This window comes from Eublepharis macularius, chromosome 4 (genome assembly GCF_028583425.1).
Source record: "Eublepharis macularius isolate TG4126 chromosome 4, MPM_Emac_v1.0, whole genome shotgun sequence".
Lineage (NCBI taxonomy): Eukaryota > Metazoa > Chordata > Lepidosauria > Squamata > Eublepharidae > Eublepharis > Eublepharis macularius.
Genome location: NC_072793.1, coordinates 180871197 through 180898760, shown reverse-complemented (window position 1 = coordinate 180898760; position 27564 = coordinate 180871197). Strand labels below are relative to the sequence as shown.

Here is a 27564-nt window from a genome sequence, read left to right as displayed (position 1 = left end):
AAGAAGAAGCGAACTGTGAGCCTCCTTCTCCAGCCGGGTCCCCCCTCCCTTTTCCTTCGCATTCATGGGCTATTCTGAGGGGGGGGGTTCTAAACTCGCCCTCCGCCCACTGCAAAGGAGGGCCCGTCTTCAGTCCGTTCGGATCCCCCGAAAAAGGAGCCAGAAAAGAGATCTCTGTCAACGGGAGATCAGTTGCAATTCCGGAAGATCTCCAGTCACCCCCTGGAGGCTGGCAACCGAAGCATTGGGTCCGCAAGGTCCTCTGGGAAGTGTAGTTCTCATGGAGAACAAAGCGCCGAGTCACAGCTCCCCTGGCCTCTCTAGGAAGAAGACTCCGCCTCTCACACTCGGCTCAGTCGAGAAAATCTTCCACGGCCGTGCGACCCACGGGGAGCGGCCAGGCCTTTCTTCGTTCCCGGGGAGCAAAGGAAGCCAGGCGGGGAGTGGGGGGACGGGACCATGGAGGCCTGCGGGGCGGCTCCTCTGTATCGGCTGCCTCGGCTGGAGGGGGACTTTGGCCTCCGCCCCTCTGCGGGAAAGGTGAGTGGAGGGCCTCGTGGACGGGGGCTGGGCCAGAACAGGGGAGAGGCAGAAAACACGTGTGAACGGGGTGGAGGGGGCGTGCAGGGAGATCCCCGTGTCACCCGCAGAGCCCCGGACTCCTGCAGAGTTTTTTCCCATTGGGAGTGTGTGTGTATTTGGGGGGGGGGGCGGGTTGATTTCAGCGAAGAAATTACGGCTGCCAATCTCCAGGTGATTGCTGGAGATCTCCCGGAATGACGAGTGATCTCCAGGCCAGATGATTTCCCCTGGAGAACGTGACTGCTTTGGAGGGTGAACTCTATAGCATTGTACCCGGCTGAGGTCTCTTCCCTCCCCAAACCCCACCCTCTCCAAGCTCCACCCCCAAATCTCCCAGAATTTCACAACCTGGAGATGGCAACCCTACGAGAAATGGCAGCATCTGATGACTTGGGAGGAAGGGAGCTCTCAAGAGCGCATCCCCTGGAAATCTTGTGGGTCTCTGAGGTGCTGCTGAACTGAACTCCTGCTGTTAATTAGGCCACTTTGTGTTGACAGAGCTGGAGGCAAGTTTTAAAGTAACACAGAGCACCTCTGCAGGCAGAAATACTGAAAGAGGAAGCCTTCTTGGAAAGAGGAAACCTTGTGTGCAAACAAAAATTCTGTGTATTTCCAGGATGCAGGCTCAGGCGAGGTAACTCGAGAGCGAAGAGTCAACTAGGGTTCTTAACATTTAATTGGGCTTGACTAAAGAGCCCCATGGCACAGAGTGGTAAACGGCAATACTGCAGCCCAAGCTCTGCTCACAACCTGAATTCGATCCCAGCGGAAGCTGGGTTCAGGTAGCTGGCTCAAGGTTGACTCAGCCTTCCATCCTTCCGAGGTCGGTCAAATGAGGACCCAGTTTCCTGGGGGTAAAGTATAGATGACTGAGGAAGGCAATGGCAAACCACCCCATAAAAAAGAGTCTGCCAAGAAAACGTTGTGGTGCAACGTCTCCCCATGGGTCAGTGATGACTTGGTGCTTGCACAGGGGACTCCCTTTACCTTTCACCGAAGCCCAGTTCTCTGCAATGTTCTGGCTTTCTTGCAGAATTTCAGTATATTTTGCTTGTCGGGGGCTGGAGGAGGGGAAGCAATTTTTCTTGCCATCAGTTTGCTGTATTGCGTTCGTTTAATCAGATGACTAGCCAAAGGGATTCTTCCTTCATTTCTTGAATGCTCAGGAACAAGAATACATGTTTGACTGGGCACTATTTTCCTCTTCCAGGCATTCCCAAAGTCCTTTCTGGAAGTAGCTGTGTTCTTCACGGAGGAGGAATGGGCTCTCCTGGATCCAGGCCAAAGAAAACTCTACTGGGAAGTGATGGAGGAGAATTACGAGACCGTGGCCTCCCTTGGTAAGGTCCTTTCCCTTTTTATCATGAACATGGAAGAGAAGGGAGGGGGAGGCATCTTCCTTTGGCCCTCTTTAATTTCAGGACTCATTTTTATTTGCCACGGATGAAAGATTGATATTCCAGCACCTGGGGGGTCCTGCAGCCCCTGAAAATAAAAGGATTAGATAAATTCAAGTTGCAAAGAGAAATCTGTTGATGAAGAGGATGATATCCCATTAGATTCACGCTAGCAAAGCCCTGTTTCAGTCTCTGGTCTTCCTATTTTGACACAGAGTGGCTCTCCCACAGTCCTTTGGTTGTGTGACTGAGGCTGATGTGTGTGGGGAGGGGGGAGAAGAGACCTGGCATTGGCGATGGGACGAGCAGAAAAGGGACCCGTCCGTCCGCCATGGCAGAGCTCCTGTTTTGCTTGTGGGAAGTCACTGGTTCAATCCACGTGCATTGGAAAGGGGATTAGAGAGGAGGGTCTTTGGCTGCAGGGCTGGGAACGGCCCCTGGCCGAGGTCCTTAATTTAATTTCGTTCGTTAGATGTATATTCCGCCCTCCCCACACCAGTTGGCTCCTCCACAGTCATCTCCCACTGGAGTGGAATCTGCTCCTCCAACCTTTGGATTTCACACAGCCATTATGAAATAACAAACAAGAAATGAAACAATATACAACAAGAATGGACTTGATTTCACTGGAACTTCTCGCTCACTATTGGACTGTTGCTATTCAGGACCTGTGAACTAGAACATGCTGGGTTGTTACTATGCACTTGCACTTTAATAATTTCACGTGCAATGAATTTACATAGCAATTTGTAGCACCAGCACTTTATTATTCTGTGGTACCTGTGTTTTAGCAACCGTATTAATGGTTTTCCATAGGTGAGTTGTGGAATCAGTTTTATGAATTGTTGTTTTAGTCTATATGTGTTTTACTGTGTAATGTGATTTAATGTATTGAATACACTGTTGTGATTGTTAGTAGGCATGTCACGTGGGTTTTGCTGTTCTCTTCCATCTAGTCAGACACTCTGATCAAATACAGCCACGCTAGCCCTGAGAGCTCAGGGAAGGGGCGAATAAATCCTCTTCCTCTCATAACAGAGGGATATCTTCCACCCAGCCTGTCTGTGCTGCCTTCTCACACGTAAAACTTTCCTTGCTTTGCAAACAGCACGGGGATGTTCTTGAGATAACCTGGCTCCGGATGTTCTGATTCCCTTCTTTTTTTGGCACTTCTGCGCCCACAGTGTTTCTACACCTAATGACCAAATGCTTGCTCTTATTCCCAGCATAACTGCAGACAGTCACATCCTTTCGTCGATATGAACCAGATCCCCACCTGCTCACTCCGCTCACCTGCTTTGGAGCTTTCCTCTGCAGTGTCGTCTTTTAAGGGCTCTGCAGGGCACACCCCCCCCCAGTAGTGTTTGGCCATAGTTTTCTCCTATAATGTATAGTGTGTTTTCCCCCTTCCTCCCGATCTTCCTTTGCTGCTTCCTCTAGAGCAGTGGTTCCCAAAGTGGGCAATACCGCCCCCTGGAGGGCGCTGGAATGATCCAGGTGGGCGGTAGGAGCCTCGGGTGCAATTGGGGGGGGGGCATTATCTTGATTTTGTGTGTGTATGCAAATGTTACTATATGGTTCACGTTTTCAAATACTTTATGATTATTTTACTTGGGGTGTGCCCACTTGAGACATTTAACAGTACTTGTATCCAGAGCAGCTCTGCCTAAGGTTGCCATCCTCCAGGTGGGGGCTTGAGATTTCCCTAAATTACCAGACTCTCTCTACCCATTAAACCAGTCTGGCTCCAGTAGCTGAGGGAAATTCTTAAACCCCCTCTGTTTAGTAAAGGAGGGCCTATTTTTCCACACTCTTTCTCTGTGCTGCCACCGGGGTGTGTGTGTCAATTTTGAGATCCCTGCTTCTTCTTCTTTTTGATGAGTTATGCCTGCCACAGTCAAGTGTAGCTTTCAGTGCAAATTGTGGGGGCGGGGTTTTTTGCAGATTGCATGGGCCACAGTGGCCCAGTGACCCTCATTTGGGGCACAGCAATTCCCATCGTCATTCTGAAGCAAGAGGCCAACTTTGAGGGGCCTAACTTTATTTTCAGGTGAACTTTGCCTACCCCAGATGATCTTTGCCTCCAAAGCAAAACTCAAGGGGGTGGAGGTTGTGGGGGGACTGCGTGGCCCTGGATGTTGCGATCTCCTTTGTGGTTTGCACTGAAAGTTCTGCAGTCATCCCAAAGCTACTTCCCAACTTTGAGGCCCCCTAGCTTTACTTTCGGAGGAGTTACACTGGTCACAAAAGGACGAAACCTTTTATTTATATAGATAACGGAGTTTAACGACTGTTCTCCGCTGGTTTACTGAGTTTCCCATGGACTCTTTGTTTAGGATCATTGCCTTTTCCCAAACAAAAGTGGTTTCTTACTTGAAGCATTCCTGTTTTGATAGCCAATGTAGTGTTTACAGATGGGCAACTACAAGGAATTGGGTGGGCATCTCATTTTGTTTGTTCTCCCCTCTTACTTTCTCTTTCCCTTCCCTGAAAGCCTCTATACCCTTCCTCCTTTCCCGGATTACTTCCCTCCTTCCCACCCATCAGCCTACTTACCTTTATCTGTCCTCACCTCCCTCTTCATCTTTCCCTCCTTCCATCTCTTTCACATCCTTTCTGGAAAAACGGTGGATGAGTTGCACAGGGCCAGTGGCCAGGCCTGGGTCCATTTGCACAGGGTTGATCCTGCAACGATGGCTTGTGAGGGGAACCTCGTTTCCCCCTATATCCCCTTCTTCACCACCATTTCCTCTTTCCCTCCTCCTGGCAACCCCCCATTTTCCAGCTTTTCTTACTTTCTTCTCATCTTCTCACCCACTTGCTAAGCTACTTGTATCTGTTCACGTATGGTTAGCTCTCCGTCCTTCCTTCTCCCAGGCATAATTATGATGTGCCAGCCCAGCTGTTAGAAAGTCCAAAATGGAACAGGAAGGATGACTCTGCCACCACCACCCCCTGCCTTTTATTGAGAGAAATCAGGTCTAGGAGGCTGACAGTACTGTAGATAAGTTTATAAGGTCCTCAATCTTGCGAGTTACAGGAAATGGGCTGTTGTCTTTTCAGTGCTGTAGAGCCTGCAAGGGTAGAGAGGGTCCATTTCTGTTGCCATGATAGGGGCCACAATACGAGTAAATAGTCTAAAAGTACATAAACCTCCTCAAAAATAAAGGCGTATTCTATTACAAAATCAATATGAGCAATGGCTTCCTCTCAGAAGGGCCAAATAACCAGACATGCCCAGAGCATATGATTCAGAAATGCACCTTGTAAGTTACACATCACCAGCAGTTGGACACAGTACCTAATCCTTTACTTAGAAGGCACAGTGGTGTCCGGTATACCCTCAACCTAATTTTTTTCTGAATGTTGCAGCTTAAGATCCAGAGATCCATGTCCCGTTCCTTTGGCAGAATTGGACGATGTAGCTCACAGGGTCATCATTTCTCAACGGCTCGGGGCAGAGGGTGACGCTTGGGGACCGGGTGTCACTGCATTACTCTCTCGTACGTGGCGTCCCTTGGAGGCGATCCTCTCCTCGATGCTGTTTAATATCTGTATGCTCCCCCTCGCCCAAGGAGGGATTATTACTGTTTGATCTGGTGTCTTTGTGAAGAAAAAAACATTCTGTTCTAATGATTAAAGAAGCCATCTTTCTTGCAACGCTGGTTCAAAGGCTCTCTGTCTGTATAAGCCTCTTGCTAGGAAAATTGCTTTCCTCCACACTCACCTTCTTCTGCAAAGAGGCCTCTTGGAGGAGCTAGCTGTCTCACCCTCTCAGCTCTTAGAGGCCTTGAGACAAGAGAACACTTTGCGGTTTGTTAGCGGGTAGTCCAGCCTCCATGGCTGAGTTCTCCTTGAACCAACTGGGAAGCAATGTACACCTGCAGGACTGGGGAGTGTGCCAAGTCCTGTAGACCATTCGCACCCCTCCTTCCTCACGTATGCACCTCTTTTTCAGGCGATGTCTGATTGGCTGTTCAGGCCTGGGCCACTCTGGCTCCAGTTGACATAAAAATGGCTTAAAAGCTCTCTCACCTTCTGTCTTGTGAATTTTTATAACCTTGCACTTAATTAATAAATAATTATTTTTTATTTCTGTGTGGGTTCTTTTGTCTCTGAAGCCTCAAAGCTATAAACCACTTCATTGAATTCACTCTGTGAAAGCTCATGAAAAACTTACCATAATAATATTTTGTACTGTGAACTGTTCTTGCAAGCCATCCTTGCAAGGTAGACTTCTGTTAACTCTCTAACAAAAACGTTCAGAGCGTATATCCTGTCAGACTATGGAATCCCTGTTATCTAGAGTCCATCTCCCCCTTCTGCAAGAAGCAAAAAGTTTCTTGATTCCAAAAGGTTTATTGAAAGACATCATTCAAGATACAAGTATCCATTTTTCAAGGCCTAAACGGAACTTGACTGAACAGAAGCTTTGTTGAGAATGAGATACAAAATGAAACCTGTGATACATCAAACCCTTCATTCCCAGCCTCCCCACATAGATCTGTATGATGAGAACTTGGACGTGGGAAGGCTCGGGCCGTCAAGGTTGCCAGCTGAAGAGACAGATAAGAGGTATTCTTTCTCCTGGAAACTGCGGTCAAAATAACATCTGGACCTGGAGGGAGAAAAAGGCTAACAACTCCAAAGTAAGTATGGCGTAACTCTGGTTAAGGAACCGCATCTTAAAAGAGTTCCTGACATTCTGCCCCCCTTAAGACCCGTCCTCTCTCCCCTCAGGCCCTGCATTTTCAGGATATTTGCTATGAAACTTAGCTAGGAGCCTAGGGGCTCTGACATGAGAAGCCTCCACCCACTCCCTAAACCCCTCCTCAAAGTCCTTCCATCTAACTAAGTAGTAAAGTTTATTGTATCTGCGTGTAGAGTCCAGGATTTCTTCTATTTCATAGTGCACTTGGTCATCAATAAGAGTAGGATGGGGTATTGGTTGTTTTGGATGCCATTCATCTGCAGGTGGTGCTTGTTTTAGCAGACTGGTATGAAACGTGGGGTGTACATGGCATAGATTCTTTGGTAGTTCGACTTCAGCAGTCACTTTATTGATTACTTTCTTAACTGGGAATGGTCCTAAGTATTTCAATCCTAGTTTTTTGCTGGTTGGCTCTGTCTTGAAGTTTTTGGTGAAGATGTAGACTTTGTCTCCAGGCTGCAATTTCCACTGCTCCACACGGTGGTGATCAGTGTACTTTTTATAATCTGCTTTTGCTTTGGCCAAAGTCTTTTGGATTAACATCCATTGTTTAGTAAGGGAGGTCCACCACTCCCCTAAGTCTCCCATTTGCTTGCTCTCTGGTTGCATGTCAAAAGGGAACGCTACTCCTTCATATCCATGCACTATTTTGAAGGGCGTTTCCCCTGTGGAACTGTGGACCGAGTTGTTATATGCGTATTCTGCAAAATGGAGCAGCTGGGTCCAATTATCATATTGAAAATTAATGTAGCATCTGAGAAATTGCTCTAATACTTGATTAGTTCTTTTGGACTGCCCGTCGCTCTCGGGATGGTGGGTGGAGCTAATTCCTTGTTCAATGCCGACTAGTTGCAAGAGCTCTCGCCAGAAATTGGCAACAAATTGTCCGCCCCGATCCGATATTACCTTGGAGGGAAAAGAGTGCAGCTTAACAATGTATTTCATGAACAGGTTGGCTAGCTTTTTAGCTGAAGGTATGGCCGTACACAGAATAAAATGGGCTTGTTTAGAAAATAAGTCCACCACTACTAATATGCAAGTGCAGCCTTTTGAGGGGGGTAAGTCTGTCATGAAGTCCATAGATATCACTTCCCATGGGCGATTTGGGATTTCTAGAAGTTGCAATAGCCCCGGTGGCTTTCCCCTCCTAGGTTTCGCCATAATGCAGGTAGGGCAGGATGCCACATATTGAGAAACATCTTTCCGCATTCCCGGCCACCAAAATTGTCTGTGGATTAAGTGTAATGTCTTTAAGTAACTGAAGTGACCAGCGGTATGGGCATCGTGACATTGCTGCAACACCTCTTTTCTGAGGCTAGCTGGAATGTATAATTTGTCCTCTTTTACCCATTCTCCCACTGCCGTTTGAGTCATTTTTACTCTGGGCACTTGCTCCCCCTCTTTTTCCACTTCGCTTTTCACTTTGGCTCTCCACCCCTTCAGCTCAGCCTGCAGTTTGGTTGTCTGGCTATGAGTTGTAACCGCACCTCCCAACTGGGTGGGGGAAAAGACAGTGTCGATATTCTCCTCCCTTTTGCTTTGAAATTGGGGCATGCGTGACAGAGCGTCTGCTAAGAAGTTCGATTTGCCAGGCAGGAAGTTAAAGGTGAAATTAAACTTTGAAAAGAATTCAGCCCAACGGAGTTGTTTGGCATTAAGCCGGCAGGGACTTCGGAGGACTTCCAGGTTCTCATGATCAGTCCACACTTCAAACGGGTGGCGAGCCCCTTCTAGCCAATGCCACCACATTGTAAGGGCTACCTTAACTGCAAACGCCTCCTTCTCCGATACATTCCAATTGCGCTCAGCCTCGGTAAATTTCCTGGACAGGTACGTGCATGGCCGTGCTTTACCATCCTCCCCCCTTTGAAGAAGCACTCTGCCAATGGCTGCATCACTTGCGTCCCCTTGTACTATAAAGGGGCGATTCTCATCTGGGTGCTGTAGGACCGGCTCAGAAGTAAATTGGTCCTTCAACTTTTCGAATGCCTCTTGGCAGTCGGGGCCCCAATTCAGTTTGTTAGTTGGCTTATTTGCTTGCTCCTCTCTCCCCTTCGTTTTTAGCAAGCCCATTAACGGAAGGGCACTTTGGGTGAACCCCTCAATGAACTGTCTATATAAATTGGCAAAGCCTAAGAAAGATTGCAATTGCTTTCGGGTGGTTGGCGTTTGCCAGTCTTTCACTGCCTGGATTTTGGCAGGGTCCATTTTTAACCCTTGCCCTGAAACTCGGTAGCCTAGATAGGCCAGTTCAGTTTTGTGGAACTCACATTTAGACAGTTTGATAGGGAGCTTGTGGTGCATCAGAGTGGCTAAAACCTCCTGAACCAGTTTAACATGCTTTTCTTTAGTTTCTGAGAAAATAAGAACATCATCAAGGTAAACCACTACTCCGACTTCCGGTTTGGGATCCATGGAGGTCTAACGCAGCTCTAAGAGCTGAGCTGTCCGGGCTGCTGTTTTGGAGGCTGGAGGGGCAAAAATTGCCCGCAGCCAACTGTTCTCAGGCGGAGAACAGGCTTAGAACGCTCAAGAACCTCAGGGCGCATTGATCTCGGGCGAGGGGGGGTCCTGTGCAACGGACTCTCTCCCGTCCCTTGAGGTCCCACCCGAAGACAGGTTTTGCCAAGATCTCTACAGCAGCTTAGGAGCCAATTCGGTTGGCATAAGATCTACATGCCCAAGCTTCAAACAGGGACAAGGGGAATTGACGTGAACTGAAGATTGAAACAGTGATTACAACCCGTGAAATCGACTAAGAAGGTAAAGATCACTATCTCTTGAAATGGGACAGATTACTTTAAGAAACGAAGCATTAAAGTTAATTTTAAAACTGCGACAGATTGATTATAAGGAGGGGAAATTCCGGCAAGAAATTTTTTTTAAAAAGGACTAAGCATAACGGAGTTATTAAAGAAATTTGATTATTGTTTACATACCTGTGGTGACAAAGAGATAGTGGACTGTGAGAAAGTTTTAACATCACGAGAACTGCTGTGTGTGGCTGAGGAACAGGAAGTACGTCATAACAATAGAGAAGCTGGAGAGAAGCGGCCTTTTCCACGTTACAGGAAGCAGAACAACGCCATTTTGGAAAGGGGAAGGGTCGTGGCTTCAGCGGAAGAGGAAGTAGGTCATCTTGGATTACAAGTAAAGGGGAAACAACCATAGAGAAACCATAGAGAAAAGATGCCCGACATTTTGGATTTTGCAATTGGTTTTTTTTAGAAATAAAACGAATTCGGGACTTTTAAAAGTAAAAGTATATAAAGCTAAACGCCACGGAGTTAAGAAAAAGGGCGGACTCGTGGGAGCGAGGCAAAGCTAGCCCAACGATGTCGAAAAAGGAGTGGCAAGCGGCAATTGAAAGTTTGGATAAAAAAGTTTCAGAAGGAATCAAAGAACTTAAAGATATGATACCAGAGTTGGCAAAAGAGTTTAAAGAGACACTTAAGAAAGAATTGGCGGAAGTGACGAAAGGTATGGAAAAGATACAAAATGACTTGCAAGCCACACAGCAAAGAGTCAATATAGTAGAAAATGCGGTGGACACTTTAACAGACACGCAACGAACTGAGATGAGGGTGATGAGGGGTAGAATGGCCGTTGCGGAAAGTAAACATATGGAGAAACAATTAAGGTTTCGTGGCCTGCCGGAAACTGAAGGAAAGACTGCCCAAGAACAGATTACAGAAGTGCTGGCTGAATACCTGGGGAAAGAGGAGGGGGAAATTGCGGCTATCCTAGACGTGGTATACAGAATAAACTCAAGATTTGCGACCCAGAGGAAATTACCAAGAGATATGATTGTGCAGTTTACGACTAGAAATACAAGAGAAATGATTGTGAGTAAACAATTTCAAGATCCATTAGAGGTCAACGGCAAGACTGTCATCATTATGAAGGAATTGCCCAGATCGGTGTTGCTAGACCAGAAAAAATACAAAGATTTAGTCCAGATTCTGAAGGATATGAAAATAAGATACAGATGGGAAATACCTGAAGGAGTGTCCTTTGAATCTGGTGGAGTCAAAAAGCGCATCAGATCTGAATTGGAGATGGAAAAGTTTATCAGGGACAATGAAAAGGACTTACCAACAGCAAGATCATGAATATGGAGTGCAAAATTTTATCTTGGAATGTAAATGGACTTAATTCACCCAACAAGAGAAAAAATATTTTCCACTGGCTATTAAAACAAAAATGTGACATTGTTTGTTTGCAGGAAAGCAAGATGTAAAATATTTAAAATTTGCAAAATTGGGAAGTGAATTTGTGGCTGCTGCAAAAAAGAAGAAAAAAGGTGTGGTGTTGTATATAAAAGAGGAATTACAGCCAAAGTTAGTGGTGTGTGATGTGGAAGCCAGATATTTAGCAGTGGAAATTATGTGGAATTTTAAGAAATTGTTGGTGATTGGAATATATGCACCCAATGGAGCAAAAGAAAGTTTCTTTGAGGACTTGGGAAAACAACTTGATGAGCTATCTTATGATCAGATAATTCTAGCTGGAGACTTCAATGGAGTTACTAACTTGGATGAAGATAAGAAATCTGTAACTGCACAAAAGAAAAGAGGACTATTACCAAAGTCTTTTTTTGTAATAAAGGAACAAGAAACTCTAGAAGACGTATGGAGGAGACAGAATCCTAAAAGTAGACAATATACATTTTATTCTGCAAGACATTCCACTTTATCACGAATTGACATGATCTGGGCCTCCAAAGACTTAGCGCTTTGGACTAAGGATGTGGAAATAATGCCTATGGTAGGCTCAGATCACAATCCAATCATGTGGAGATTTGGGAAAAGAATTAAAAGAAGAGGATGGAGAATAAATGAAGATCTATTGCAAGAAGAAGAAAACATTGAATTGCTGCGAAGAGAGACCAAGTTCTTTATACAACATAACATGAATAAGGAAGTATCAACAAATAAGGTATGGGACACTTATAAAGCAGTGACTAGAGGCATACTAATGGACTTAAATGCAAGAGTTAGGAAGAAAAAAGAGAAGAGATTGGAGATTATGGAAAAAATAAAAGCCAAAGAGATACAACTTAAGAAGAGACCAGGAAAAAAGAAGATATATCAGGATATTAAAATCCTTCAAGAACAGTTGACGGCAATGAATAACAAAGAACTGGAATGGAATCTTAAGAGAATGAATCAAAAGTCATTTGAGGGTGCAAATAAACCTGGGAAATATTTGGCGTGGCAACTGAAGAAAAGAAAGGAGAAGAGAACCATAAATAAAATTTGTGAGGAGAATAAAACACACCTGGAGCAGACAGCCATTAGTAGAGCCTTTTTTAAATTTTATGCAAACTTGTACCAAAAAAAAGAAGTGAATAAAGACTCAATAACGAGGTATTTGGAAAAGATGAAGCTCCCTGCAATTTCTGAAGGATGGAGAGATAAACTGAATAGAGAAGTGACGGAAGAAGAAATAAAAGAGGCAATACAGTCAACAAAATTAGGAAAGGCACCAGGTCCAGATGGACTGACAGCTAAATTTTACAAAGTATTGGCTAATGAATTGGCGCCCTTTCTGAAAGAAGTGATCAATGGAGTTATGCGAGATCAAAGGACTCCAGATACTTGGAGTGAAGCTAATATATCATTGATTCCTAAAGAGGGACAAGACTTGACTAATGTTAAAAATTACAGACCAATTTCGTTGCTGAACAATGACTACAAAATCTTTGCGAAGATATTGGCGGAGAGGGTAAAGGGATGGATGTCTGAATTTATTGCGGAGGAGCAAGCTGGATTTTTGCCAAATAGACAAATTAAAGATAATTTAAGGACAGTTATAAATGCTATTGAATATTATGATAAGCGTTGTGATAGAGAAGTCGGTTTCTTCTTCAGGGACGCTGAGAAAGCATTTGACAATTTGAACTGGGACTTTATGTTTGCCACTATGGAGAAGCTGCAAATGGGAGAAAAGTTCATTCGTGCAGTGAAAGAAATTTATAGGGACCAGAGTGAAGCAATTGTGGTGAATGAGGATGTGACAAAAAAATTGATAATAGGTAAAAGTACAAGACAGGGTTGCCCTTTGTCACCATTGTTATTTATTTTAGTCTTGGAAATACTGATGATTCAGATTCGAGAAGATGATGCAATCCGAGGAATAAAAATAAGAGAGTTTTCCTACAAGGTCAGAGCGTTTGCAGATGATATAATGTTAATTGTGGATGATCCAATTGAGAATATGCCAAAGGTAATGGAGAAAATTAGGGAATTCGGAGATTTGGCTGGATTTTATGTAAACAAAAAGAAGTCAAAGATATTATGTAAGAATATGACCAAACAGAAACAACAGGAACTAATGGAAATAACAGACTGCAAAATAACAAATAAGGTAAAATATCTGGGAATTGAATTGACTGCGAAGAACATAGACCTATTCAAGAATAATTATGAGAAATTGTGGACTCAAATAGAGCGAGATTTGATTAAATGGAATAGGCTGAACTTGTCATGGTTGGGAAGAATTGCAGCAGTAAAGATGAATGTATTGCCGAAAGTGATGTTCTTGTTACAAACAATTCCAATTATCCGAGACTCTAAACAATTTGAAAAATGGCAAAGGAAAATATCGGACTTTGTGTGGGCAGGCAAGAAACCTCGTGTGAAAATGAAAGTATTACAGGATGCTAAAGAGAGAGGTGGAATGCAGCTACCCAATTTAAGATTATACGATGAAGCAATTTGTCTGGCTTGGATAAAAGAATGGATGACATTGAAGAATCGCAAGTTACTGGCTTTGGAGGGATATAAAAAACATTTGGATGGCATGCATATTTGTGGTATGACAAAGTAAAAGCAGATTCCATGTTTCTACACCACTATATTCGGAGAAGCCTCTTTTCAATTTGGAAGAAGTACAAAAATTACCTGCAAGACGGAATTCCCTCCTGGGTGGTTCCGTATGAAATAATAGATCCAAGAACTGTCGAAAGTGAACAACAGTGTTTAATTTACAAGGAGATAACACGACTAGAATTTTCAAAATTGAGAATAAAGACAGAAGAGGAGTTGTCTTCAAGTTATGGATGGTTTCAATATAGGCAGATTAGAGATCTTTATAACTCGGATTGTGCGAAGGGAGGAATAAGAACGGAGAATTCAGAATTAGAAGAGGTAATTTTTCAAGAAGGTAAAAAGGAAATTTCAAAGATCTATACAGTACTTTTAAAATGGTTTACAGAGGATGAGACAGTCAAAGTCCAAATGGTGAAGTGGGCGATAAACTTTCATAAAGAAATAACAATGGAGGCGTGGGAATACCTGTGGAAAATGACTTTGAAGATCATGACATGTACAAATATTAAAGAGAATGTCTATAAAATGATATATCGTTGGCATCTGACACCAAAGAAAATTGCGCTAGGAAATACTAATATGTCGAATAAATGCTGGAAATGTAAAAAGCATGAAGGATCTTTGTATCATATGTGGTGGACTTGTGGGGTAGCTAAGCTATACTGGGGAGAAATAATAGAAGCAATTAATGAGATTTTACAAATTCAAGTTAATAAAAACCCAGAATTGCTGCTACTGAACTTGGGAATGGAAGATGTTCCAGCGCAATATAGAACATTGTTATTTTATATGACCACAGCGGCTAGACTTTTATATGCGCAGAAATGGAAAGTACAAGAAGTACCGACTACTGAAGATTGGATCTACAAATTGCTGTACATGGCTGAGATGGACAAAATGACAACTTAAGGATCTTGATCCAGGACAGTTTAACATGGATTGGGAGAAACTGAAGCAATATTTGGAAAAAAAATGGGATGTGAAAGGAGAACTGTGGCAGTTTGAGAATTACTGAAATTTAATAAAAGAAGAGAGAAGTGACTTTACCGGGAAAGGGGGATTTAACTTTTAAATTCTAAGCTATTACTAGGGTTATGATAAAATTTTATTACATATAGTATTAAATAACATGTTTTATTATGAATATATAAGAGCACGCTAGCTGGGTACTTTTTTATTGTAGTCATGTTTTTAGTATAACAGATATTTTATACATTTAAAATAGATTGAGAATAAGAAATGTTTAAAGAAATTTATAGAATATAAGTCAAATTGATTATTATGATGACTGGGGAGAGTATAGAGTTTAAGTAAGGGAACAGAAAATGGATAAAACGTTATACTATTAATATTAAGATTACTAATATACGCTAGCAGTGTTTTACTTAGATTACAAGATCCAGTTAAGGAGTGTCTAAAGGAAATTCTGTGTTATAAAAGATAATAAGCTTAGAAGAAAGTTTAAGTGTATGTTTAATAGACTATATGTGGTATTAAGTAAGTAAGTAATAAGATAGACAAAGGGTTGGAAAACTGTTGGAAGTCAAACAAATGGGGGGAGGAAAGGGAGGGGGTTAGAAGCAGATATATACAAAGGGGTAATGTTTGTATTGAATGATTATATATTCTAATCCAATAAAAATTTCTTAAAAAAAAAAAAAAGGTAAACCACTACTCCTTTGTATAAACATTTATGCAGGACTTCATTGATCATGGCCATGTAAACAGATGGGGCTCCAGATACGCCAAAAGGCATGACAAGATATTCTTACTGGCCTAAGGGCGTATTGAACGCGGTTTTCCACTCGTCACCTTCCCTGATTCTGACATGAAAATAAGCTTCTTTAAGGTCCAATTTTGAAAAGATCTTACCCTGTGCCACTACGTTTAGCAGGTCCTGGATCAATGGGATTGGGTAGGCGTTGGTCATCGACACCGCGTTGATACCTCGAAAGTCGGTAAAGTCTCAGCCCCCCATCTTTCTTTTTCACAAATAGCACCGGGGCTGCATGAGGGGAGTTAGTAGGATGGATGAAACCCCTCTCCAGATTCTTATCTATAAAATTTTGTAACTCCTCTCTCTCCCCTGGGCTCATGGAGTACAGTTTTCCCTTGGGGAGACTTCCCCCCGCAATCAGTTCAATTGCACAGTCAGTATTGTGGGGGGGGCAAGCTGACTGCCTCCTCCTCGCTAAAGGCTTGCGCTAAGTCTTGGTACTCCATTGGAATGAGGTTAAGTTCCTCAGTGGTTAAAAGTGCTTCTTCTAAGCTTCCTGAGGTTTCTTCACCCCATCCCGCCTGCCAATGATGGCTGCAGCAATACTCTCGATCAAATACAATCATTCCTTTGGCCCAATTAATGTTGGGATTATGATCCCAAAGCCATCGGCTGCCCAGGATGAGGGGATACTTAGCCGCTTGACTGACGATATAAGATCGGCTTTCCCAATGTTTACCCATCCCTGTGGGCACCTGCTCTGTTTCTCAGACAGCTGGATTCATGTTGGAACCATCCATTTGTTCAAAAATAATGGGCTCTTTAATTCTCGGGTTTCTAATCCCAAGCCATTCACCAGAGCCAGTGCAATAATGTCTCTTGAACAGCCCGAGTCAATTAACACCTGCACTCGAATATGAGTTCCCCTTTTTGGATTGATTAACATTACTGGTACAAATAATATGGCACCTCTCTCTCTCACCTCTTCCGGGGTGGTTTCCTCTGTGATCTGCCATTGGGGCCTCTTCATGACAGATCCATCTCATTTCCCGATGGTGGGCTGGGAGTGTCTGCCTCCGCAAACTGGACATCTAGCTCCATTTTCACCTCCTCGGCGTCTAGCCCCTGTTCCAGACACCCCTTCCTCTGCATTCCTTTCCCTCGGCTGGTCCTCGGTGCAGGGACTGGACAAGTCGGTGGGGGAGCTGGTGGGGCTTGTGCTCGAAGAGGGCACTGAGCCGCAAAATGCCCACTGTTGCTACATTGCAAACAAAGTCCCTGTCTGCATCGGGTCTCCCTAGCTCCCCTGACTATCGGAGTCCATTGGGCCCCCCTCGCCACAGGAGGGGGTTTTCTGGTTCCCATAGCCTGTTGCCGCTCCACAAGGCAGACTACTTGAGTGCGGTTTTCCACTTTGCACGCCAATTGTATCCAACCCAGAAGTGTTGGGGGATCATCTTGCATTAAAGCTATATTCAGTAACCTGGGATTCATTCCACTCCTGAACATCACTATCTTCCTTCCTTGCAATGAGGGCACTTGGCTGCCAACTGACGAAACTTAGCCGCATACTCCCTTACGGGTTGTGTTCCCTGCCAAAGAGTTTGCAGCTCGGTACAGGCTTGCTTCTCCTCCAAGGGGTCCTCGTACTGGGCTCTCAGGGCTGCGATAAAGTCCTGTAAGGTGTCCCAGTTCGGGAGCCCCCGAGTAATATAGAGTCACATACCACTCCACTGCTTTGCCTTCCAGCCGGGATGACAAATGAGTAACCCGACACTCCTCATCCGGGAAAAGGTAGCCCCACCGGTTGAAAAACTGGAGAGCCTGCACCATGAAAAATCCCAGTTTATGGGTGTCCCCATCAAAGGTGGCCTCCAACTTAATCCACCCCATAGGCAATTCCGCTCCTCCTGGCCTGCCCTGGGTTGCCTGCCACGCTGGAGGTGGAGGGCCAAACGGCAGCGGGGGCCCCGGTTGTGGCTGTGGTTGCAGGGGAGCTGGCACCCATCCTGGAACTTGTTGAGGTCTGGGTGGTGGCTGTACCAGCCTTCGCAGTGCAACCCCAGCCTGTCTGGCGAGTCCCTGCCGCCTCGGACCGGACCACCTCACCTGCATCAGCTGGCCTGCTGGCGGGACTCCGGGAACAGGTCCAGCCCCTCCTGGCGCTCCTGGACCAACGGGCCCTTGAGGACGAGGAACAGGCAATGGTTGCGGTGGCAGCTGTTGCGGTGGCAGTGGTGGGCCCGGGGCAGGAAGCGGTGGTGGCTGCTGGGGTCGCGGAGTGGGGATTGGCTGAGGTGGCGGTGGAAGTGGCTGTTGGACCACTTGTTGGACCACCTGTGGAGCCGGAATCGGCTGAAGGGGCGGCGGTGGTTGTTGCAGTTGTGGGGCCAGAATAGGTTGGACCAGCAGCGGTGGAGGTGGCTGCTGGACTAGCTGCGGGGCCGGAATCAGCTGAAGAAGCAGGGGTGGTTGTTGTGGCTGCGGGGCAGGAATTAGTTGAGGCGGCGGCAGAGGCTGAATAGGTTGAGGTGGTGGCGGTGGTGGCAGTTGCTGTTGGGGAGCCAGACCTGGGGGCTGTTGGGGCCCAGGCTGGGCTTGTCCCTGCGGGCCAGGCCCCTGGAGCAGGCAGAGCAGGGGGCTGCTGAAGTTGAGCTTGGCCCCGAGAGGCTGCGACCCCGGCCACGTGTCCCCGCTGAGCCGACTGTGAAGCTCCCTCACCCTGCACCAATAGGCCGATGAGATAAACGGCTTGAGCTAAATCCTCTTCCATCGCTCCCATCCTGTCTTCCAGCCAGTGATAATGAGCAGGAGTACCAGGCTCCGTTTCTTTCTGCTGCTTGACCGGCTCCATCTGGTCAGGCCGCAGCAAGGTCTCTTCCCAAGGCCGCTGCCAATTGTCTGCTTCTTCTTCTGCGTCCACCGGTATCCAGTCCGAAGGTCCTTCAATGATCGGTGGCTCTACCCCTCCTTCCACAGGAGGCCCTTCTTCCTCTGACGTGCTGGCTATCCAGCCCTTTGCTATGCCTGTCACCGCCAGTATTCCATACTGCACCACATGGGCTTGATTTTGCAAGTGATTCCAACGTGGATCTCTCCCCTGGGATCCGATGCCATTGTCCCAGGTTCTGGCTGAACCTACATCGGTGTAGTCCCAACTCAAAAGTTCATTGCACGGGGCCTCCCAGTCCTGAGGCCTGATAGTATCCTCCCGGGGATCACACTCCACTAGCTGCCCGGCCTCTGCATCCCACCAGTACCACGGCTGGGAACTGGACCGTGTTGCGCCTGCAGAGAGCTTGGACAGGCAACCCATTTCCCAAACAGGGCCTCCCGTTGCTCCCTGGTCCGTCGATCCAACGGTTCTGCTTAAATCGATCATCGAATGGGAGAACGTGGTGCCGGCCCGTCGCTCTCTGGTTTCCCGGGGTCTGGAGCCCCACTGCTGCGGGGTGGGCAGCAAAATCAGCTGGTCGCCACCATGAATCCCACTCGGCCTTGACTGGGCATCCCCGATGATCGCTCTATCCTGCTCAGTACCACTGGCAGGCACATTCTGAGACCCCACACCCTCCTCCAGGATCGGACTGATCAATCATCTTCACTGGTATCCATCCTCCCTGGGTGAGGGGTCGGGGGAGTTAAAGGAGATTCTCAACAAAATGTCAGACTATGGAATCCCTGTTATCTAGAGTCCATCTCCCCCTTCTGCAAGAAGCGAAAAGTTTCTTGATTCCTAAAGGTTTATTGAAAGACAGCATTCAAGATACAAGTATCCATTATTTCAAGGCCTAAACGGAACTTGACTGAACAGAAGCTTTGTTGAGAATGAGATACAAAATGAAACCTGTGATACATCAAACCCTTCAATCCCAGCCTCTCCCCATAGTTCTGTATGATGAGAAATTGGACATGGGAAGGTTTGGGCCGTCAAGGTCGCCGGCTGAAGAGACAGATAAAGGGTATTCTCTCCCATGGAAACTGCGGTCAAAATAACATCTGGACCTGGAGGAAGAAAAAGGCTAACATCTACAAATTAAGTATGGCGTAACTCTGGTTAAGGAACTGCATATTAAAAGAGATCCTGACATATCCAACTTGAATTACAATGATATATATATAGGGGGAGACTTTAATGCAGTGGTAGATAAAAGTTTGGATAGGAAACAGGTGAAGAACGGGAAAAAAGGGGGGACCCCTCCCCAAGACATTTTTTGAATTTGCAGAGGAACTGGCCCTTGTGGATTTATGGAGAATTCGAAACCCGAATTCAACCAATTATACCTTCTACTCTGATAGACACAAATCACAAATAGATATGTGCTGGGCCTGAACATTGGCAGTGGCGGACATGGAAGAAATAGATATTTTACCGCAAGTGATTGGAGATCACAACCCTCTGATAATAAGGATAAAAGGAGAAAGAAGACCATTATGTGGTGACTGAATATAGGCCTATTAAAGGACAAAAAATTTAAAGATATGGTTTCCAAAGAAATGGAATGGTTTTTTTAAACAAAATCTAAACAATGGAACAACTGTGGATATAGTGTGGGATGCAAGTAAAGACCTTTTTAGAAGACTGGCCATTAGATATGCAGCACATAAAAAGAAAGAGAGAAATAAAGACTACCAGAAATTGGAAAGGAATTAAAAAGAAGAGGAAGACAACCTAAAAGACACCCCTGGAAAAGATACAGTAAAACTGAAGATAAAGATACTGCAATATAAACTTAACCTGATATTAACAGAGGAGATGGAGAAAAAAATTAAATTAGCAAAATTAAATTACTTTGAAAACGCAAATAAACCCACAAGGTGACTAGCTTACAAATTAAGAAGAGAAAACTAAAAGACAAATAATATTGAGGGATGAAAAAGGAGAAGAGAAAATACTTCAGGAGGAAATAAAGAAGGTGGTAGAACTCTTTTATAAAAAGCTTTATGGGAAAATGACTGTCCATCCAGAGCAACAAGAAGCCTGTTTAAAGAACATGCAACTGAAGAAATTTAAGGAAGAACAGGGAAAAATTTTAAATGATCCAATTACTATGAACGAAATAGCACAGGCAATTAAAAGACAAAATAAGGGAAAATCTCCAGGACTAGATGGCATTCCAGCTGAATTCTACCCATGTTTTGAAGAGACCCTAATAGCCCCATTCAAGTGCTTGATGGAAAAAATATGGGATAGAGAATCCTTGCCAGAGACTTGGAAAGAAGCCACGATTTCTCTAATACCAAAGGAAGGAACAGACTTGAAAGAAATTAAAAACTACAGATCAATCTCACTGTTGAATGTAGATTATAAAATCTTTGCAACTATACTCTCATGGCGAATGAAGAAAATACTGGACCAAATGATCCATCAAGACCAAGCGGGTTTTCTAACAGGAAGACAGACTAGCCACAGCATAAGGAAAATATTAAATATCTTGAATACTATGAGGCCCACCCAGAAAAACAGCTAGCTCTAATGTTTCTTGATATGGATAAAGCTTTTGACAATCTTAACTGGCAATTTATGTTTAAACAATTAGGAGAGATGCAATGTGGAGAACATTTTCTTAGAATAATCCAAAAAAATAATGATAAACAAAAAAACAGAATTGTAGTTAACGGCTAATTAACAGAACCAATAAAAATTGAAAAAGGAATGAGACAAGGCTGTCTGCTATCACTTCTTCTGTTCATACTAACATTGGAAACACTTATGGATAAGATACGAAATTCAGATGAAATTAGAGGAGTTAGAATTAAGAATGATAACTATATGACATTAATAAAAGCAATTTTAGATTCGGTTTCGTTTTCCCGGCCATGTCGGACGCTCCTCTCCGCAGGTCTGGGAGGAAGCGCCCGAGCAGCCTGACCGGGTGGTTGACCTGCGAGGGTTAACCCCCAGGACTCCCAGTGAAGGGGTCAGGGTCCGGAGCGCGGCGGGAAGAGCCCCCTGCAGTCGATGCAGGGGGTAAATTGCCCATTTGCTCCTACGGAGGCCGGTAGACTTGCACAGCACATCACGTGCTGCTGGGCCATGGAGAACGGCAAGAAGCAGATTTAAGGTGAAAACCTGTAAGTAGCGAATCCCTTCTGTCATTCCAAGCGTATGAGAAGGATTGGTGGGAGTTGAAGCTAAGAAGGTTCGGATATCTTCCCCTTCATTGAGTTTTGGAACTTAGTTGGCGGACTCCCCCCCCCCCCTAAGATGGCGACGAAAAAGCAGAGCCCTGCTGTGGGCAAATCTGTTTCGGCTGCTTTGCAGGGGAAAGGAGAGTCTCTTGAAGAGCTGGTTAAACGGTCGGTCGTCGAAGCTATGAAGCCCTTTGTTGATAATCTAAATGAAATCGGTCAAAGGGTTGGCTCAGTTGAGAATGAAGTGAAAACCATTAAAGACGCAGCGTCAGGGGCAGAGCAGTCTGCTCGCAAAAACGCAGTACTCATGAAAGCAACAAACAAAGAAGTAAAGCTTTTGGAGAATCAATTGATATGGTTACAAGTGGATCGTGCTCAGACGGTATTGCGTCTTCAGAATGTGAAGGAGGAGGAAAGTGAAAACTTAAAGGACTTGGTGTCGGAACTTTTGGCGTCATCCGCAAAGGCAACTAAAGAAGAGTTAAAAAGCGACATTTTGGAAGTCCGCCGGACATCTTCAAAATATGCAACGAAGCGTCAGCTGCCTCGCGAGATTATTATCGATTTTTCATCTAAGAAGACTCGGGACACCATCTTATATAATTCGTACAATGTGGATTTGGACTTTCTGGATAACAAGGTTAAGATATTGAAGGACATTCCATTTTTAGCTCGGAAAAGAAGATTCAAATATAAAAGGTTTGCAGCTCTTCTGAGGAAGCGTGAAATAAAATACAAATGGTTATTTCCGGAAGGTATCTGGTTCAGTTATAAAGACCAAACCTACAAGATAACATTGGAAGTACAGCTAAGGGACTTTGTGTTTAATCATCAAGAGTTCCAGCAAGGAGAGGATTTAGAATCTGATGGGGGGAAATGGGGAGGAGGGAGCGAGCACAGCTATTGTAGCTGTTCAGAGAGAGCTGCGACCAAGACGCGGGCGGGGGGGGGGGAGAAGACCTGATCCTGACTGTAATTTGTATTTTATAAGATCTACCGATCTAATAGCATATTAAAAAGTCTTAACTTTAAATAATTGTAGTATGAAGGGAATGCAATACTTGTAGATGTAGTTTTTTATATGTTGTTTCTTCCCTTTCCCCCTGTTCCCTTTTCCCTTTTTTGTAGTGTTAGTAATTAAAAATAAATAAATAAAAATAAATAAAAGCCATTTTAAAAGATCTGGAAAGATGGAAAGACTTGTAGATATCATTGCTGGGAAGAATTGTGGTGATAAAAATGAATGTTCTACCCAGAGTCCTATTCTTGTTCCAAAACATACCAGTAGGGGTACCCCAAGCTTTTTTCAAGGAACTTAACCAGGCTGTACTGGTATTAATGATGGTTTGGGAAAGATTAAGACTTGTCTTTTATGAGAAAATGCCTTTGTGGGTCTCCCCAATCAAAGCATTTACACAACCTAACTTGAAAAAAAGAGGGGAAAGCCCCTACCTATAAGGTACTGTTGAAACCAGCTGGTCTATTAAAAAATTCAAAAGAAATGAGAGAGTTAGACATTGAGTTGGGATGGTGGGGCCAGGCACCATTGGAATCTAAATATAAAAAAGACAAAAAAACGGGCTTCTACGAAAAGGATGAGAATATTGACATGATAATATGTGGTGCTGATGTTAAAATAATAAAGAAATTATATAGTATGCTTTTAAACGCAAAATTACAGGGGGAGGAAGTTAAACATACCATGATAAAATGGGCAGAGAATGTGGGACACACAATTGACTTAGAGCAATGGTTGCAAATGTGGAAGGGCAATTTCAGGATGAAAAAAGCAGCTTCTTTGAAAGAAAATATTTACAAAATGTTCTATAGACGGCATCGAACTCCTATTAGGATAGCTAACATGCCTTTAAATATGTCAAATAAATGTTGGACATGTGAGAGTAACCAGGGTTCATATTATCATATGTGGTGGACATGTAAAAAAGCAGCAGAGTTCTGGAAGATGGTCCACAAAATGACTCAACAGATACTTAAGATGTCATTGCCTTTGAAACCAGAACTCTTTTTATTAAACCACATATTGGTTCTAGTTAATAAAAACCAAAAACATTTGATTTTGAATATAATCATAACAGCCAGAATACTATATGTGAAACTTTGGAAAACGACAGTCATCCCAACTCAAGAATACCTGATTGAAAGGATTCTTGAGATAACTGAAATGGATAAATTGTCGAGTTTATTGAAAGACATAGACATTACAATATATAATGACATTTGGGACCCATTTTATAGCTGAATACAGAGAAAATCTGAAGAAACTTAGCTTTTAGTTAGGATGAAGACTTTATTGGACATTATTTAAAATGATTGGAAAAATTTGCAAATAAGTGGCTGATCTGCAGAACACGTTGAAGAAATAGATAGTACAGTGCAGTGTATTAGTGATATATAATATGAATTTCTTTTTCCCATCCTCTTTATTCTGTATCCTTTATCTTCTAGTAAAAAAATAAAAAAAATTTAAAAAAACAATTCTCTGAGTTGGTTCCAAAGCTGGTTGATCTTACCAAAGCCCATTCATGCCAGGTCACTCTAAGCAACTTGGAGTTGGCATGGAGCTGGAAGCCCTCTTCTCACATAGCTGATAGTTGGCAATAGCTACAAGATAGCAAGGCTGGTCAAGAGTGGAACGGTGTGGAATGGTAAACCGTCTAGAAACAGATTGGCTTCTTAACTCTCAGGGAACCAATCAGGGCTTGTTTCTTAATTGGACACTACATCCCTGTGAAAGATTAGAGAGTATGGGAAGAGCTGAGATTATCACCAGGCACTGGGCTTCTCAAGGCCACTTTCCCAGAAAATGAAAGCAATGCAGGGGCAACTAATTAACAGTGTCTGTGCCTTTGTCAGCAAACAGGCCTAATAAGATTTCTTACAGCAACGAAGCTTGAACCAAAGTTTTTTACTCTATATTCATTGGAACAAGGCCTGCTCCTTACAGTACAATTCATACTCATTTTACTTGTGAACAGATATTTCTATCTTTTTTAAAAAATAAGTATTTTTTTTACTAAGAAGGAAGGGGTACAGAATAGAGGGGTTGGGGGAAAGAAATTCATATTTATAACTAATACATCGCACCATTCAATCTAATATATTTCTTGTTACATCCATGTGTTCTGCAGATCAGCTATTTATTTGCATATTTCCCCCTTCATTTTAGATAATGTCCATAAACGTCTTCATCTTAGCTAAAAGCTAGGTTTCTTCAGACTTCTTTTGTATCCAGCTGTAAAAAGGCTCCCAAACATCATTATATATTGTAATGTCCATGTCTTTCAATAAACTCGACAATTTATCCATTTCAGCTGTCTCAAGAGTTCTTTCAGTCAGTTTCTCTTGCGTTGGAATGGCTGTCGTTTTCTAGAGTTTCGCGTATAGTATCCTGGCTGTTATGGTTATATTCAAAATCAAATGTTTTTGGTTTTTATTAACTGGAACCAATATGTGGTTTAATAAAAAGAGTTCTGGTTTCAAAGGCAATGAAATCTTAAATATTTGTTGAGTCATTTCTACCTTTTTGATTTTCTTCTTTTTAAAATGTGATTTCCGTCTCTCTTTTGCAGCTGCATATGTGAGGGAGTTGGCAAGTGACAAGGAACCAGGAAGAGCAATTATGGAAAGAGATGAAGATCTGAAGGGAGAAGCAAAACCAGGGGACCAAGTGGTACCAAAGAAGTGGCAGAGAATCAAAAGGAAAGCAAAACGGAAGCAGAGGAAGAAATTCCTTGCCCATCAGAGCAGGAAGATCGCTGAGGTCCCAGGCAAACTCCGAGTCAAAATATGTCAGAAAATTACAACATGGCGGAAAACATATGAATGCCTGAAGTGTGGGAAGGCCTTTCTTCAGAATAGCAAGTTGGCTAAACATCAGAGGATGCACACAGGGGTGAAGCCATATAAATGCTTCGAGTGTGGTAAGAGCTTCTCTTGGACTGGCAACCTAACTAGCCATCAAAAGCTTCACACAGGGGCGAAGCCATATAAATGCTTGAAGTGTGGGAAGAGCTTCTCTCACAGTGGTGTTTTGACAAAACATCACAGGATTCACACAGGGGAGAAGCCACATAAATGCTTGGAGTGTGGAAAGAGCTTCTCTCTCAATGGTAACCTCACTATACATCGTAGGATTCACACAGGAGAGAAGCCATTTAAATGCTTGGAGTGTGGAAAGAGCTTCTCTTGGAATTACGGCCTCACTGGCCATCAAAAGGTTCACACGGGGGAGAAGCCATATAAATGCTTGGAGTGTGGAAAGAGCTTCTCTTGGAATTACAGCCTCACTAGCCATCAAAAGGTTCACACAGGGGAGAAGCCATATAAATGCTTGGAGTGTGGAAAGAGCTTCGCTCGCAATGGCAACCTCACTCTCCATCAAAAGGTTCACACGGGGGAGAAGCCATATAAATGCTTGGAGTGTGGAAAGAGCTTCTCTTGGAATTACGGTTTCACTAGCCATCAAAAGGTTCACACGGGGGAGAAGCCATATAAATGCTTGGAGTGTGGAAAGAGCTTCTCTTACAATGACAGCCTCACTAGCCATCAAAAGGTTCACATAGGTGAGAAGCCATATAAATGCTTGGAGTGTGCAAAGAGCTTCTCTCGCAGCGGTGACCTCACTAAACATCACAGGATTCACACAGGGGAGAAGCCATATAAATGCTTGGAATGTGGGAAGAGCTTCACTTGGAATAGTGGGCTCAGGAAACATTACAGTATACACACAGGGGAGAAGCCATATAAATGCTTGGAGTGTGGAAAGAGCTTCTCTCACAATGACAGCCTCACTAGGCATCAAAAGGTTCACACAGGGGAGAAGCCATATAAATGCTTGGAGTGTGGGAAGAGCTTCTCTGACAGTCGTGACCTCACTAAACATCACATGATTCACACAGGGGAGAAGCCATATAAATGCTTGGAATGTGGGAAGAGTTTCTTTCACAGTGGCGACCTCACTAAACATAACAGGATTCACACAGGGGAGAAGCCATATAAATGCTTGGAATGTGGGAAGAGTTTCTCTGACGGTGGTGCCCTCACTAATCATCATAGGATTCACACAGGGGAGAAGCCATATAAATGCTTGGAATGTGGGAAGAGTTTCTCTGACAGTGGTGCCCTCACTAATCATCATAGGATTCACACAGGGGAGAAGCCATATAAATGCTTGGAGTGTGGAAAGAGCTTCTCTCGCAATGGCAGCCTCACTATACATCATAGGATTCACACAGGGGAGAAGCCATATAAATGCTTGAAATGTGGGAAGAGCTTCTCTTGCAATGGCAGCCTCAATAGCCATCAAAAGGTTCACACAGTGGAGAAGCGGTAGAAATGCTTGGAGTGTACAAATAGCTTCTCACTGAAGGGCAGATTAACTAGCAATCAAAAAGTTCATGCGGGGAAGAATACTTACAAATGATGGTAGTGTGGGAAGAGTTTTTCATATACTGGTGACCTCGTTATCGAAGAATTCACATGGAAGAAGACATATAAATGCTTGGAATGTGAAATGGCACCCTAAGTAGCCAGCAAAAGGTTCACACCGGGGAGGTTCCATATAAATACTTAGAAAGTGGGTAGAGCTTCAGTGTGAGCAGCAGCCTTACCGTACAACTCGAATTGCCCACTGGGAAATAGCCATCCCATCACCAGTTAATCTTGCTTGTTCGTGCCATAAAGTGTTTTATGGTAGCTTACCCTGATGAGGAAGATCTCTCTGCCGAATTCCTTCCTTTATCTTCATCTCCCCTACATCTTTTCTGTTAACATCCAACAGTGTTAAATACTAGCCCCGGTGAGCAAAACATGCATATTTTTCTCTTTTCAAAGCTCCTTGTGTTAATGGATCATTCACCGGAGTTGTGAGATTGATTAATGCTTCATCCTTCTTCCATAATGATGAGTAGTGTAATTTTCCAGTGGGAAGAATGGTATGTGCTGTTTACTAAGAAATCTAACATCTTTCATATTTGACAATGTAAAAATATGGTGTGTCTTGTATTTAGCTGATGCTTCAGATTTTTAATTATGTGACATTCTACGAAGCTGAGAGTGATGCTGTTGCACATACTAGATAAGCTTCATAAATCTTTTTAAAAGTTGAGAAAAATTTAAGTGAGCAGGTTATGATTAGTCAGTTCTAGCAAATAAAGGAACGTTTATTTA

The 27564-nt window shown here is 43.9% G+C and overlaps 1 protein-coding gene across 2 annotated transcripts; it reads left to right on the top strand.

The window, feature by feature from the left end:
- The first annotated feature begins 365 nt into the window (after window positions 1-365).
- Window positions 366-27564, top strand: LOC129327254 (zinc finger protein 883-like). Of its 2 annotated transcripts, XM_054975740.1 has the most exons (3): window positions 366-540; window positions 1793-1922; window positions 24966-27564. In XM_054975740.1, the coding sequence occupies exons 1-3, from the start codon at window positions 460-462 to the stop codon at window positions 26726-26728; spliced, it is 1974 nt and encodes a 657-aa protein (XP_054831715.1). In that variant the 5' UTR covers window positions 366-459; the 3' UTR covers window positions 26729-27564. The 2 variants fall into 2 exon arrangements, 1 of the variants encoding a protein (XP_054831715.1); XR_008596795.1 differs by lacking the exons at window positions 366-540; window positions 24966-27564 and adding an exon at window positions 5352-6038 and having other exon boundaries at window positions 1833-1922.

Coding starts and splice junctions, on each gene's coding strand:
- LOC129327254 (XM_054975740.1), top strand. CDS start 460: ATGGAGGCCTGCGGGGCGGCTCCTCTGTATCGGCTGCCTCGGCTGGAG. Junction 541..1,792: donor TCCGCCCCTCTGCGGGAAAG/GTGAGTGGAGGG, acceptor TTCCTCTTCCAG/GCATTCCCAAAGTCCTTTCT. Junction 1,923..24,965: donor CGAGACCGTGGCCTCCCTTG/GTAAGGTCCTTT, acceptor TCTCTTTTGCAG/CTGCATATGTGAGGGAGTTG.